We start from the raw sequence: 15,481 nt of genomic DNA, 5'->3' as shown, positions 1-15,481 counted from the left end.
AGATTGACAACAACTGTTTCCATTAGACATATAATGAGCCTCTTTTTAACAAGAAATTAAAATCTCAATACATAAAATATCTCGCAAAAAACTTGGAAAAGCGATAAACATCCGTAGTTCATACAAAATCAGTCATTGATTTTTCAATTCTAAACTGTGGGACTTCCATACAAGTAACGAAATCTCCCAGACAGAAAAAGTTAACTGCCCCGCAACTGGTGGTACTCGTTTGGTGAATTCGCTACACGCTATGGGTGAACTAAGTTGGTTTGTAACAAGTTGAAAAATCGACAACATTGACCTGAATTCGATCGATGGTGTTCATGTGAGCAATTCTAGGCCAAATGACGAATTGATCTGATGCGATCATCTCAGATTTGCATGGAACTTTCCATAATCGCTTGTTGTGGTCAATCATTCTCATTTACGCTAAAATTCGGCCATTTTGAAGCTCGCCGAAATAGTGACTTCAAAATGGCGTAGTCGAGATTTTTCGACAAATCATAGCTCGAAAACGTCACTTTCCAATCGAAATGACGTCGAGACAAAGTTATAAGAAATATTTCAAGAGCAAATTTTCATAACGTCGAATGTAACAAAGGTAAACAAAGTCGAGCTATCAGTGTCAATCGATGCTCCTGCTATTACACTATATACTGTCTGAATATAGGATCACATCCCATTTTTAAATTTATCTACCAGTCGAATTGCGTTTTGACGTAATCACCTTCCGATCAAAATAGTTTTCGATGTTACTTAAGTCACCCGATTTCTATGGAGATGCCGTTTGCCTTAAGTAACAGCACTGAGAAACCCGTGAAAAGTGTACTTTCGTCGTTTCGCTTTCTCATTATTAGTGTGAATAAATCGAACTGTTTGTTGCTAAGATGATTCCGGTGGTCCTAAAATGATGAATGGGCTGCACGTAAGGAGACGTAATTGATAATTCTCCCGAATATCCTGGTAAATACACTTTGACTTAAGTAACAATAGGGACCACCAAACGACGTATAATAACTTTTGACTCAAAAACCAGTATTTCTTAGCACGAAAGCTAGCGATTTGCCTTTGTATGATTAAAACCCGGCTAAATATGTTAAACATTGCTATCAAAATGAGATTATATGTGTTTAATTGGAAATAGGAATAACTTTTCGGTCATCAAAACAAAACTTTATTTTTCTCGGATCGGTGCGAATGTTACTTACGACATAATGAAAATTTGCTCTTGATTTATTCTTTCTCTGCAAAAAATACACGGCAAAAAAAATCAAGTTTTTTATGGTAAAATCCAAAAAAGGTGTTTTAATCTTCCATAACAAAAAAAAATCCTTTAAATTTTTTTAAATATTTACAGAAAAAATAATAAAAAAAATGCAATTTTTCGTGATTATTTCAAGGTGGACACTTTAAAAATAACAAAAATCATCAAAGCACATTTTTTGGTAAAATGTTTTTAGATTTTCGCGTTAACAATTAAAAATGGGAAATTGTGCGCAGAAACCATTTTTAGACTTCCAAAATAATTTTCTGTGCAAAATTGTGTCCATCTTGAAATTTCCACAGATGGTAACATTTTTCGTAAACCTTTAAATGAAAAAAAAACATTGAAGATTGAAATTTGTTGTAACTTAAGTTTTAACACTTTTCCATTTTTACCCAAAATAACTTGTTTTTTTTTTGCCATGTACATTTTTCCTGAAAACACAACATTTTGATTGGAAGTGACGTTTTCGAGTTATGATTTCAGTGCCAACATTTCAAAGGAGCGTAATTGCATTTGTAAACAATGGTTTTAGTCGTCGATTTCTCGCAGTTGAAAGCTCAATCATAAAAATGAATGACACCAGCAGGTAGATAAATGTTTCCTGTACCAGCTAGCATCGGTAATTTGGAAGGGTGGGCTTTTATTTGCGAGAAATCGACGGCTAAATCCATTATTTACAAAAGCAATTACACCCCTTTGAAATGTTCGCACTGATTTGTTGAAAATTCTCGACTACGTCATTTTGAACGTTTTTTTTGTGAAATTCCAAACCGGCTAATTCTAACAAAAACGGAAATGATTGACCATAACAAACAATTATGCAAAGTTGCATGCAAATCGAAGAAGGTCGAGTTAATTTTGCTTTTTTATTTGTCCTGAAAATGCTTATTGGTCAACTTGTCACTTCCAACTTAGTTTACCCATTGTTGGGTAGGTTCAGTTTTGACCGACCTGCGTGGATTTTACCCAAATTTCGGTAGGCGCACTGTAACTGGAAAGTTTCCATTAATGGGTACAATTTCACCCATTTTGAAGTAAAGTAGGTTAACCCATTTAATGGGTGAAAATAAACCCATTAATGGGTATCTAATACCTATAAATGAGTAATTGTTACCCATTATTGGGTAAAAGTTTCTGATTAATGTGTAATTTTTTTACCCTACTTTACTTCAAATTGGGTGAAATTGTACTCATCAATGGGTTGGGTACTATAATGTTAGCGTGCGTGTACAACTTTCAACTCTTAAAAAATACCGCTTTTTACTGTTGCTACTAGAAAGAAACCGGGGGCACCCCATTTGGTATAATGTCGTTTGGCATAAATTCGTTACAAAACGCTACTTATACAGGGTGGTCTTAAAATCGATTTTTTTTCCAAAAATTAGTTTTTTTTTTCAAAAATTCATCACTTTTGAAACATTGGGCCGATTTTAAAGATCAAAATAAAAGGCAATTAAAAATGCTTTTTAGGAAAAATATAATGATATTAAAAAATTGAGATTTTGTATTGAAAAACAATTATTGTATTTGCAGTTTCGTGGATGGACCACTTTTACGGATGTTTCGGATCTTCCAGAAGACCGTTCCGTTGTCTCCTGGATCCATATGTAGGAACCATGACTGTATTGTGGCTAATTATGAACATTTGGGCCCATTTATCTAAATTATAGCCCTAAGCCACTTGCAAAACCCATAAACATACCTTTAAAAAATAACGTGTAACGACTCTTTTCGCTTTTGAAAAAAGTAGGTTACCCTATTTTCAATATTTTTTGCGTGCAAAATAATCTACAGACCCTAGGAATTCTAGAGATACCACAATTTTTGAAATTCATCAAGCAATGGCTAAGTTATGCCATTGCAAACTTGTCGTTACACGCTTTTTGGAGGCATCGTGTTCGGAGTGTTAAGGTACACCGGGGCAATTTGAAACGGTGCGTATATCTCTTAGCGGAAGTGACTTTTAACATTAATTATTTTCCAGAAGCATTGTGTAGTACCGCAAACTACTAGATTAGAAATAATAGATACACCTACCGTCTCAACTTCCCCACGCGTTTCAACTTGCCCCGGTGTACCTTAAATGAGCGCAAGTCGAAATGACCAAATTCAAGCACAAGCTTGGTTTATTGATCCTTGCGAATAATTATGTACAGTTCCATCGAATTCTAAGATGTAATGTTAGAAATTCGGCTATTGTACCTCAGGTTTTAGTCTGCCAAAAGTTAGTTTGGGTGCTTACGATAAAATTGAATAATTCCAATTTCCCTCGAATACAATATTTTAAAACCAACCGATTAAGGTAAATGACGGTTTCGGCAATACCTTAATCTGTTATCGTCAGGGGGTAAACAACGTCCTTGAGAGCTCATTTTGGCATGTGGATACATTGTGTTTCAGAGCATCTATTGACCAAATTTGAGTGCCCTAGGAATTAGTTCCCCCTTACGATAATAGGTATTGCCGAAGCCGACATTTCCCCTATGTAAGAACCCAATCTAATTTTGGTGAAGAAATCCCCGAGGTTCATAAAAGTAGATTAGTACTAATGCCACTAGTAATGCCACTATCTATCGACATAATTTTACACTTTACTTAACATATATTTCTGGAAATTGATAGTACTAAGTATATATGGTGTAAAGACACCATATACGCCCTCAGGGAGTTTCCGGAACGATCGATAAAGTGTCCACATTATAAAAAAAAATGTCCTAGAACCTTGTGATTTTTTCTATGTGGTTCAAAATCAAGAGATCAAAGCGAATTTAATAAAGAATTTAAATTTTGGTGTTAAGTGGCCATATCCTGGTTTTCCGGATAATCTGGATTGACTGATAAAGTAGCCACATTATAAAAATTGTTCTAGAACTGTTGTTTGTTCAGAATCACGATATGAAAGCATATTTAATGGAATTTGTAATTTGGATCAAATGATCATATCCTGGTCCTCAGAAAAAATACGGGTAGACCGTTAAAGTAGCTCGTATTACCTAAACTGTTCAGCATTTGTCTACCGCGCAAGTTGGGAAAAATTCTTTATTAAATTCGCTTTGATCTCGTGATTCTGAACAAACAAAGAAAAAATCGCAAGGTTCTAGGACAATTTTTATAATGTGGCCCCTTTATCGGTCAATCCAGATTATCCGGAGAACCATAGTACGGCCTCTATACCCCAAAATATAGTTTCCATTTCAAATACGCTTTGATCTCTTGATTCTGAACAAGATAGAAAAAATCACAAGGTACTAGGACACTTTATCGGTCGTTCCGCATCCTCCTTTAGGCCAGTACAGTTTTCATGAGGGCGTATATGGTGTCTTTACACCATATATACTTAGTACCATCAATTTTCAGTAATATACGGTAAGTAAAGTGTAAAATTATGTCGAAAGATAGTGGCATTTCCTACTTTACCGGGAACTCGGGTTGATCCCGGTCCTCTATCCCCTCTGCGCAAAAGTCTCCGGCCAATGAGACTACCACTAATCGACTCAGCAGAATTTGTTCCTTTGAGAATATTTATAACATGTTGACTGAAACCATTTGCCAGCCGAGATATTCAATTTAGTCGCGGGTTTGTAAATTTCTGCCCAGTGTGCGGCATGTGGTGGTATCACATTTTTCGGAAAATGAATTTCAATTATCATGTAGGGAGTGTTTTTCACTTTGAATATTTTAATAAATATGAACATATTTCCTTCTTTGCATAATTGGATGCGGAAGAAAGTAGTTATTCATCCATAGCAAAACGATATAGTGGTTCTCAGAATTTCGTATTAATTGCTAGTTTTGTTCCATATCGCAAAATATTAGACACGTTTTTTTTTATTTTGTCCTTAGGTTAACCATTAGGGTGGTCCAAAAATCGATTGCGACTAGACTACAATGCGTCTCCATTGGCACATAGCTAATATAGCCACAAAATCAATGGTAGTAGCAGCATGGTAGTCTAGTCGCATAGGAGTATTGAGCGAAAACCCAAAACTTGATAATTTAATAAAAAAATATTACTCAAAAACGAGAAAAAAAAAACACATCGCTGATTTTTTGATTGTGTAAAGATCCAGTGGTTCAAAAGTTAAATGAATTTTTGAAAAAAGTCATTCAAAAATAATGAAAATATGATTTTTTGGACCACCTTGTCATGGAAATGGTCACCCTTATGACAAAAAAGAAGGCTTTAATATTATGCGATAAGGAGCAAACCAATACCAATTTTTACGGAATTCTGACAGCGTGTTGCTATGGAATGGCTGCATTTCTATGAATATTTCAATAATGAAGCGAATATTGAGCAGTTCCAGGCTAAATAGAGAGAGAAAAATTTTTTTTTTGAATCGGACTTCTCCGATTTGTACAAAACTTTGCGTAATTATTCGTTATAGGAAATGATTCACATTTTTGCTAAAATTCAACATTTTTTAAAATTTTCAAAAAATTGTAGCATGGAAATGACATTTCTAATCGAAATGACGTCTTCGACAAAGTTGAAGAGACAAATAATGTCTTCCTGGGAAAAATAAACAAATATTTTTTTTTTTTAATAAACATTTATAATACAGCACAAAAGGGGTGAATAGGGTTAATGGCGCTTATGTTGATCTATGGATCTAAGATTGGGCCCATCGTTAAAAATTTGCTATTTATCAATTTTATGGGACGGTACTAATGGATATGTTTGGTAGCCATTGAAAATTTAGTCGATTGCTAAATTTATGTATAGGCCCAAATTATAAAAAAAAGAGTCCCTGAAAAATGCAAACTTTTGAAATGTTAAACACCACTTGGACATTTGAAAACTGACAAAAATCGTAGGACAAGAACTTTTGGTATTTTTTTTAACTTTTTGTTTGTACCGTAAAACGGGGTATTTTTGATAATGCGGGTAACTTTGACAGTATAATATAAAGAATAAATTTACTCGCTGTGCTTTTTCTAAATAAGAAGCATTTGTTCCATATTGTAGCTTAGGGTATTTCCGTTCATATGGTATATAGTTCTTATAGTATGCGTTACATATTTTACAAAAATATTAAAAAACCATTTTCGTGTTTTTTGCCTTTTTGTAAAAGCAATCAAACCATCACTTATGAAATGTATTTCCGACACAGCCATCACAAATTCAATGTTGTATTCTTATTGCTTATGAAGTTTTCTGATTATGTACTCATTCAAAGTTTCATATTTAAAGAACTAAATTGTTTGAGTTTCACTCATTTTTTCTACAGTCATCGAGCATTATCAAAGTAACCCCAAATCAAAATACTGAAGTTCGGTCACAAAACTAAAAAAATAGTGCAAATGCTTTAATTTTCGTTCAACATATTACTAACGAATTAACTCTTGGATCCTCAGTACTTGGTTTAAAAATATAAAATTTGAAAAACAGCCATTGCTGTAAAAAATATTTAAAATATACTTAAGAAAAACTATCAATGTTGCCCCGTTTTACGGTACGCTTTTTTTTGCGTATTATTTAAAATTTCTCAAACATTTTTTTCTTAGTATAAATAACATGGAAAAAACTTTTTTTAAGTTAAAACATTGGACCAAAAGTTCTTGTACTGCGATTTCTGTAAATTTTTAAGTGTTCATAATTTTAAACATTGCAAAAGCTTGCATTTTTCATGAGCTGTTTAAAAAATAATATAATCGGATATGAGCATTTTGAGCTATTAAGGCTGTGATCCATTTGGTGAATTTTCACTTAAATTTGACAGTTGGAAAATTTTCAAATAAACTTGCTATTGTACCAAACTTATTTCTGACAGACCAGGAATCAAGTTTTACACCTGCTCGAGAAGCTGACGATCAACCACAGAGGGATTTTCGTACATTATAATCTATTTCTCCGAAGTGTCAAATTTAAGTGAAAATTCACCAAATGGAACACAGCTTAAGGTTTAAAACAAAATAACTTCTTTCTTTACGTTATTTTGCATATTTCTCCCTGAAAAAAAATATCTAGATAGAGCTGGAACTAGGGTGTAACAGCTTTTGTAAACAATGACTTCTATCGATGATTTCTATGAATTCAAGGCACGCCCACGCAGACCAACATAACCATCGGATAGGGGAAGTCTTTCTCTACCCAATGAGGATATTGGATTGCGTGGACGAACCTTGAATTTCTATAAATCATCAAGAGAAGTCATTGTTCTCAAAAGCTGTTACACCCTAGTTCCAGCTCTATCTAGATTTTTTCTCAACAACTTTGTATCAGACGTCATTTCGATCAGGAGTGCCGTTTTCGCGCTACATTTTTTTTTTTGCAAAATTGCAAAGTCGCTAGTTTTAAAATTTTACAAGATCCAAAATGGCCAAATTTGATCAAAACAAACAATTATGCAAAGGTTCATGCAAATCGAAGGAGGCCGAGCCTTTTCCCATTCGACACTTGGCGTTGAGCTGCTCCATTTCTTCCTTTGAATATTTTGATAAAATGTGAATACAGTCAACTCTCCCTATCTCGAGTTTCAAGGGACCATCGAGCTAGGCAGGGAATTGAGTTAGGGAGGGAACCGGATTGTGGAGGTTTATTTTAGGAAATTCATATTGGAAAATTGGTCAAAGAAACGGTGCTGCCTTGTATATGTCAATAATGAAGGGAATAGAGCAGTTCCACCCTGGAAAAAATAACCATACAATTACCATAAAAAAAAATACAATTACAACTAAATCTAATGCCAACAATTGGTCCTATTGTACTTATAAATTTTAACATATTGTTATTACAACAGATGTACAAATTTTCAACGGTAGAGCAACAATATAAGCAATGGTAAATGGCTCAAGTTTGTTCGGGAAAAAGTGATTTTTCGGATGGTTAAGATAAATAACAATTCCCATTGTTCTACTGTAGATTCTATTGTGGAAACAATAAATACGAACTTTATTTTATCGTTGGGGACAATACGATTTATTGTGAATACATTAAATTCTATTGTATGGTTAAAATACATTTCATTGTACCTCTATGGTTCTTTTTTTTACGGGACGCCAAAAGACGAATCAATCAGACTCGATCATGAAACTTTGCATAATTGTTTGTTATGGGTAATCATTCACAACATTTGAAAGGGCGTAAATCCAAAATGGCCATATCGAGAAAATCGCTTCCGAATTTTGATGACATAAAAATTAATCCTATTTCACGACTTTCCATTTTCTGGATGATTTTATAAACTTGACATATAGTTAATAGTGTAATCAATCATCATGCATCACTATAAACTAAAAAAAAAGTTTTCTTTGTCGTGAAATTGAGAAGAAAACATCATACGCCCGATAATTTCTTACAAGTTGTTACCCCCGGATCTTCCACCCATTGAACTGCCAACACTGGTGATCCGCCGTGAAAGTACACCCTCGTGATTTTTTGTTTGTTGTTCCGCCGTGGTTCTTCGTTCCCAAATTTTGTGAGAGTGGAATTACGCCCGGGAATTTTTTGGTCTTCTTTTCATTCGTTGTTTACACGTGAACTATCAATCGGATGCATTTCAAATGAATCGGGCGTGAATAGGTACTACATAATCAATACGTTTGGCATATTAAAACGATATAATTCGTAGTTCTGGTGCAAGGCGTAACAACCAGATGCATCATAGAGTTGAAAGTTGGAAATACGCCATGTAAGAAGAAACGTTTTTGATGATTTGAAGTGATATTTTCTTCTGCTTTTTCGTGATTATCGAGTAGTTTGTGAACTGTTCTCTCTATATGTGGCAAAATATGGTTTATTTACATTTGGGCTCTTCCGCCCCTTTCAAATGTTAGTCTAGAAATATAGTCTTTCGTTGAAAAATATACACGGTGAATTTTGTTTAGTATTTTTTCCAAAATAGTGATTAATAATTTAATAACAATAAATTTACTTGCTCAATATTTTTAATAATAAAAAAAAACTTAAAAAAAGCCAAACTTTTGGAATATTGGGCACTTAAAAACTGACGAAAACAAACAACTTTTGGTAAAATGTTTGAACTTATTGTTCATACCTTTTTCAATAATTTTTGCAACACAATATTTGTGAGATTTTAAATCGATTTCTGCGCAAAAAATTCAAAAATATTGAACAAAGAAGTTCAAACATTTTACCAAAAGTTGTTCTTCTACGCATCTTGTCAATTTTTGTGACCAAAGTTTTCAATACCGTAAGTGGGGGTGACAATGGGCAAAAAAATCAAAATTTGTTGTTCCCTACCTTATAACATTCACATTTTAGCAAGAATGTAAAACCTAATGTGGGGTAACATTGGGCCAAACCATAAATTTGGTTAAAATATCTTAAAATATACAAATGTAGCGCAACTATTAGGAGTACACTTGGTTATGATCACAATGTACTTCGTATGTATGGCTAAAGATTGCGTGTAACCATCAGCTATCCACATAAAAGTGTGTTCAAACTTTTGTTTGCCTGTACACATTTCTAAAAATGTTTTTTGCTACTATTCATGACACTTAACTTTACAGCACTTTTTAAATATAACTCCAGGAGTTCAAGAAACATATTCTAGTCATCATTTTCTGAATATTCAAGATGTAGGCATCAATATACATGTTTCAATTTTGGCCCAATGTCACCCCCCCCCCTAATAAAAAAAATACCATAAGCGAACGATAACCAAAATGATCGAACTATTCCAAAAATGGTTTGGATGATACCCCGAACTCGTCGTTAAGCAAATTAACCATAAAATTTTTATTAGGGCCGTTTTACGGTATTCCTAAAGCTTTAATTTTTCATAGCTCTTTAAAAAAAATAATAAAATTGAATATGAACATTTTATGTTATAAAATTGTTGATTACTTTTTGGGATTTATACCTCAAAGTTAAAAAAAAACTTGGTTATTTGCCCTTCTTTTTAGATGTAATTTCGATTAGAAATGACGTTTTCGTGCTATGATTTATGCAAAAATGTGGATCACGTCATTTTGTAAAATTACGCTAGATTAAAACAACTAGAGTAGACGTACCAGTTATGGCTATACGTTCGCATTAGGGTGTGTTCCAATTATGTCCTATGGAATTCCATAGGCAATTGGAACACACCATAATGGGAACGTATAGCCATAGCTGGTACGTCTACCCTATGCAATTTTTAAGGGAAAAGTCGTGTCGATTTTTTTATTGCTTTTGTCCTGAAAGAGCTCAATCTGTTCTTCTGTGAATATGGTGATGAGGAATGAATTTTTTTCGAGAGATTTCCTTCCTTTTATACTTTCATAAATATGGGAGTAATTCAGTCTTGAATATTTTCATATCGCAGGAAATAGTTGCTTTCTATTAAATATTTAATGAAATAGGGAATTTTGTTTTTAAAATTAAATAAAGGGTTATATAGAATATAATAAGGGTTAGGAGAATATAATAAAACGTATGCCTTTATCTTTCTTGATCAAATAGAGGTTAGATTTACTACTGAGTATGCCAAACGGGGTAGACCCTGGAGTAAACATCATTTGTAAACTATAGCTTAAAAATCACAAATGGCATCACACACGTTTTTTTCATTGCAGAGAAAGATCTATATTTCAGTGCCAACATTTCAAAATGGCGAAATTGCTTTTCTAAACAATGTCTTTAGTCTTCTGTGTCTCACGAATAAAAGCTCATACATGCAAATTAATAACACCATCAGGTAGGGGAATGTTTCCTCTACCAGCTGGCATTGTTACTTTGCAGGAGTGCGCTTTTGTTTGCGAGAAATCGGTGCTTGAAATCATTGTTTACAAAAGTAGTTTCGCCCTAATAAAATATTGGCACTGATTTGTAGATCAATTTAACAGCCGCAGCCATCTGAAGTTGGTTGCGATGTGTCTTCGCCAGAAACTCCATTCAACAGTAGTCACCGGTTCAATTTAGCTAAATCTCAGGGCTGTCGCAATTCATAGAACCTCTCAATTCCAGAATAAGGTTCTCTTTGCTACATTTACAATTAAATTTACTTATTTTACATATGCACGGGTTCACTAGCTTTATCCGCAATAGGATCGAATCGAACTTACCAACAAAAAAAGAAGAAGCAAAAATAACAACTGAATTTTCCTCCCTGAGAAATTTCCACCTTCCCCCCAAAAAATCTTCCTTTCATCATTAGATTTTATAATTTCTTCTTACGTTTTATCCTTAAGCTATTTAGTGATTAAAAATATCTACCCTCACGAAAAATTCGCTAACATCACCATGTTTTTGTCTCTTTTGTCCAACACAAATTTCACCCCCCAATTATAGGTGGAACCATCGTAGGAGCCCCGTTCGGTGGATTCAGCCCGTTTGGACCGCCCCCGGCAGCGGTCCTGCCACCGCGAGCCCACCATCCCGCCCACGCTGCGTTCTATCCGCAGCCGATCCTCTACTGGGGCTATCCCAGCCCTCCGGTATCGCCGACCACGTACTACGGGGCACCGGCTGCAGCAGCGGCTCCCCCGCACCACCTGCCACCGAATATGCCGCCTCATCATCACCATCAACCGGCGCTGGTGAGTGTCATTCGTTGGTGGGGGGGGGGGGGGGGGGGTTAGGCATGGCTTTATCGTGTTTGTAGAGCTTTCTCCATCCGGTGGAAAATACACACTTAAAAAAATTCATGTAAATTTAGGTGCTCTGAGACTGCAGACGAGGCTGAGACGAGCATCATTTTTGACATAAAATTGAGTCGTAATAGACGCAAAACTCAGCTCAATCAAACGTACTTTTCGTCGAGTACCGAACTTTTCAGTCTCGGAGCACTTAATTTTACATGGCATGTTTGTTTACGTTTCATCCTTTATGTCAAAGGATGTGGATTCCGTCACGTGTAAAATTAGGTATTTCTAAGTGTATCAAATATGTCATATTAACAATAGGATCCGGTCTTTCGCTTAACTGGCGAACGGATTCCCTAGCGATGAGAGCGCCTCTGTGGCCAAAAAGGCTACCAATGTATTTGTTTGTCTTCACAAATTATACATCTTCTGCTTACACAATCCAATGAAAATATTGCGTTATGAAAATTATTTGGCAATGATTTCCATCTGACCATCATATAAGGCATAACTATATCAAGAGGAATTGTAGTCACCAGAAAAAAAATAAAGAGATGGATACCATAGGATTTCCCAATTGCACAATTCCATACGAACTTCAATGGCTGTTACATTTCGTTTTCCTTCCGTGTAGTTCTTATGGCGGGTTGCTAAAACCAATTAGGTCACGTTCCTGTGCAAGCACTCCGGTACATGATTTCGTCTCTTATCTTCTTCTTTCCTATCTTTCTCTTTTCTCTGTTTCCGCTCAACAGGTCCCAATTGACAGTTATTTTTAACTTCTTTACACACACTCACAGCTTCCCGTGACGGCGGACCACCTGCAGCCACCACCGCCGGCTAGCTCCCAGGCCGGTTCTTCATCTGGGCGCGAATCGCAGCAATCGTCCACTCCGCAGCCGCAATCTCCACTATCCCCGATCCCTCCCTCGTTTCCAGTCCACCAACAACAGACTGTTAACACCACTTCGTCACCTCCCCTTCTAAGCGGGATTCCGTCCACGTTGACGATCCCGATTCCCAGCACCCACCTCCACCATCCGGCCTACACAACGACGCCCCTATCGCCGATATCGCAGCAACATCACCATCATCATCATCATCATGGACATCATCAGCATCAGCATCCGCATCATCATCAACAACAGGGAGGTATCCTACAACCGCCCCCACCCACCTACGAGCACCATATCCACGATAAGCTGATCACTTCCCCGGGAAGCATCCTGACAGCGGCCGCACCCTCGCTCATCCCAAATCAGTACGTCGAGTTGTTCATTGTTTAGTCTGCATTATGCGAACAAACGAGTGTATGTGTGCGTGAGTTCGTATGAATGTGCGTGTGTGCCGAATGCAAGGGTCGTTTTTGTTCAGTGTTTAGAATTTATTTACAGTTTTACCAAAACACAGTAATGTTTATTTTATGCCTGAAAGCAATCCACCAACGAGTTGTACTAAGTGACTAAGAGGAAACAATCAAGAAATCGCATTCCAACCTAATCCAAGACATACATATCAAAGTTAGTTGTTAGGTAAAAAAAAAAACGACGCGCAGTGTAAGCCAAGTTTAATCCCACTTTTAAAACGTTAAGTACAATAGATAAAGTATAAATTTTCAAATGCTACATATTTTCTATTTTTCGTGTACGTTTATTTAAGTGTAGATGCGTAGAATTGTACGTTGCTGAAAGCAATCAAACTTATATTTGCTCAAATTTACCCATTTAACCCATTTACCACATTGTGCGTACTAAAAAAAAAATATGTTGTGCTCTATAGTAAGTTTAAGTGACCATTATTTGTTAAGTTTTTTTCATTCGCTGTTTTTTTTTTGTTTAACATTTTTTATAGTTTTATTAAAATTTTTATCCACAACAACAAACGATTCACGATGTCTTCCAAACAGAGATCAAGAATGTAGTGGAATGAAACTTGCCACATATTTCGCGAACTTCTTCATTGAACTTAAGTTATGACTTATGTGTAAACTAGCTTCATAGTAGTTGTAGTAAATTATACTTTTATGCAAAATTGTACCATCTTTGAAAAAAAAAAGGCAAGGACCCCCTCGTCAGTCGTCCGCTTGCCTGAATGCAGTGATATATTTAGCAAAAGAAAACGAAGATGTTTAGCGAAATTAAGTCATCTAACGAAAATCTCGAATCGAAGGTGCTTCTTCGAACTTATATATCTGAAAATGAAGTGAGGCAATGAAGAATAGCAAACAAAACAATTTGTTAAAGTATATCTATTAAGGGTTGCAGTACGGTTTCGTCAATTTTTTTCAACTCCATTATCGTCAGAATTTACCCCCTGACGATAATGGGCACATCAGCTGACGAATGCCGTAATTTGCACCAAGTGAATTGTAAATATAATTGAAAACGAATGAAGATATTTGCTCAATTGTAATCCTAACAAAAAAAAATCAAAGCGTTACTTACCCAAGGATTTCATCATTTGAACGGAAACAAAGGAAACCATACGTGCTAGTTAACCAATCGGGAACGAATCTACGTTTTTGGTCATTTACTTCTGAAGTAAAGCAAAACAAAAAAAAAAAAAACAAAATGCAATCATCTAATGTGCTCAAGTGCCAACGAATACGAGAGAAGCAATAACAATCGAAAGAAGAAGGACAGGACTGTTGATACAATAATTAAAAAAAAAAATGTGACAATTGCAGAAAAGCGGGCAATACAATTTTATTGATTTGTTAGAAATGTTGATTTATATTCGATATTGATTAAATTTGATAGAAAAGTGAAATCCGAAAATGGAAAATGAAATGAATGCAATCAACTAGCATTATATGCTGTGCAATATATGCCCAAGCTAATAAAAGTTATTTACAATAAAAGTACTATTTTTTAAGTAAGCGAAAGATGTGCGGCGTGATTTTTGTTTGTCAAGGAAAGAAACTTTTCCTAATGGAAAACAAGTACCCGTATTGAGACAATTAACCATCACATTATCTGTTTAATCACGAACGTCAAGTGGAAAACACTACACAGTACCAACTGCTCCGTGTTGCCCCGTAACGTGGGTAGATCACCTTTTCGTGGTACGTTACGGGATGTAAGATCTACCACACGGGAAAAAAATCCCTTCCGAAATTCGTCAATCTCCAGTCACGATTTTCGGAACAAGTAAATTTTTCGTTTACAAAAGTACAGCATGAATAAAAATCATGAAATCGTGAACATTGTTCGACAAAATAAACGTAACGCCTGCAAAGGCAAAAAAAGTCGTAGAATCGTGAACTCTGTTCGGAAAATCATGATCTAGTTCTGGCAAACGTGATTTATGTTCATGCGTTGTGATTGATACCGTGAACCTTTCTCTCGAAAACGGGAACATGGTTGATGGACTGTAAAATGTCAACTTCATTATAATTACCAATACTTTAAATGGAGTGAGGAAGTAGAATGAAAACAACGGAAGCCTTGATGCAGGTTTTACCCGAATCCCAAACTGGCATCAGGTATCTGTCCAGCAGGTAGAATGAACACACTTTCAGCCGAGTTTTCAGCTCAACAAATCAACATCGGAGCGGCGGGAGCAAGAACACCGGATGCGTTCGGGGATTCTTTTTCTTCGAGAACGACCAGTATGATGACATGTAGCAGCCACTGCCATTGTGCTGGACCACCATTCTGATGATACGGCTCAGCTCATTCA

The 15,481-nt window shown here is 35.6% G+C and overlaps 1 protein-coding gene across 2 annotated transcripts in view; it reads left to right on the top strand.

Moving 5' to 3' along the window:
• fus (fusilli) overlaps positions 1 to 14,671 on the top strand; it is a 306,247-nt gene extending 291,576 nt beyond the window's left edge. The window contains exons 13-14 of one of the 2 annotated variants that reach the window (XM_065234594.1): positions 11,508 to 11,755; positions 12,601 to 14,671. In XM_065234594.1, the coding sequence (XP_065090666.1) occupies positions 11,508 to 11,755; positions 12,601 to 13,086 (734 nt within the window). In that variant the 3' untranslated portion in view covers positions 13,087 to 14,671. Of the gene's footprint in view, positions 1 to 11,507; positions 11,756 to 12,555 lie in introns of both variants that reach the window. The other variant, XM_065234595.1, reaches the window with a different exon arrangement.
• The last annotated feature ends 810 nt before the right edge of the window (positions 14,672 to 15,481 follow it).

The sequence above is a fragment of the Ochlerotatus camptorhynchus genome, unplaced genomic scaffold, assembly GCF_037179485.1.
Source record: "Ochlerotatus camptorhynchus isolate MF236.1 unplaced genomic scaffold, CSIRO-AGI_Acam_v1.1 ptg000434l, whole genome shotgun sequence".
Lineage (NCBI taxonomy): Eukaryota > Metazoa > Arthropoda > Insecta > Diptera > Culicidae > Ochlerotatus > Ochlerotatus camptorhynchus.
The sequence above is the reverse complement of the archived record's forward strand: the minus strand, read 5'-3'. Positions and strand labels throughout refer to the sequence as shown.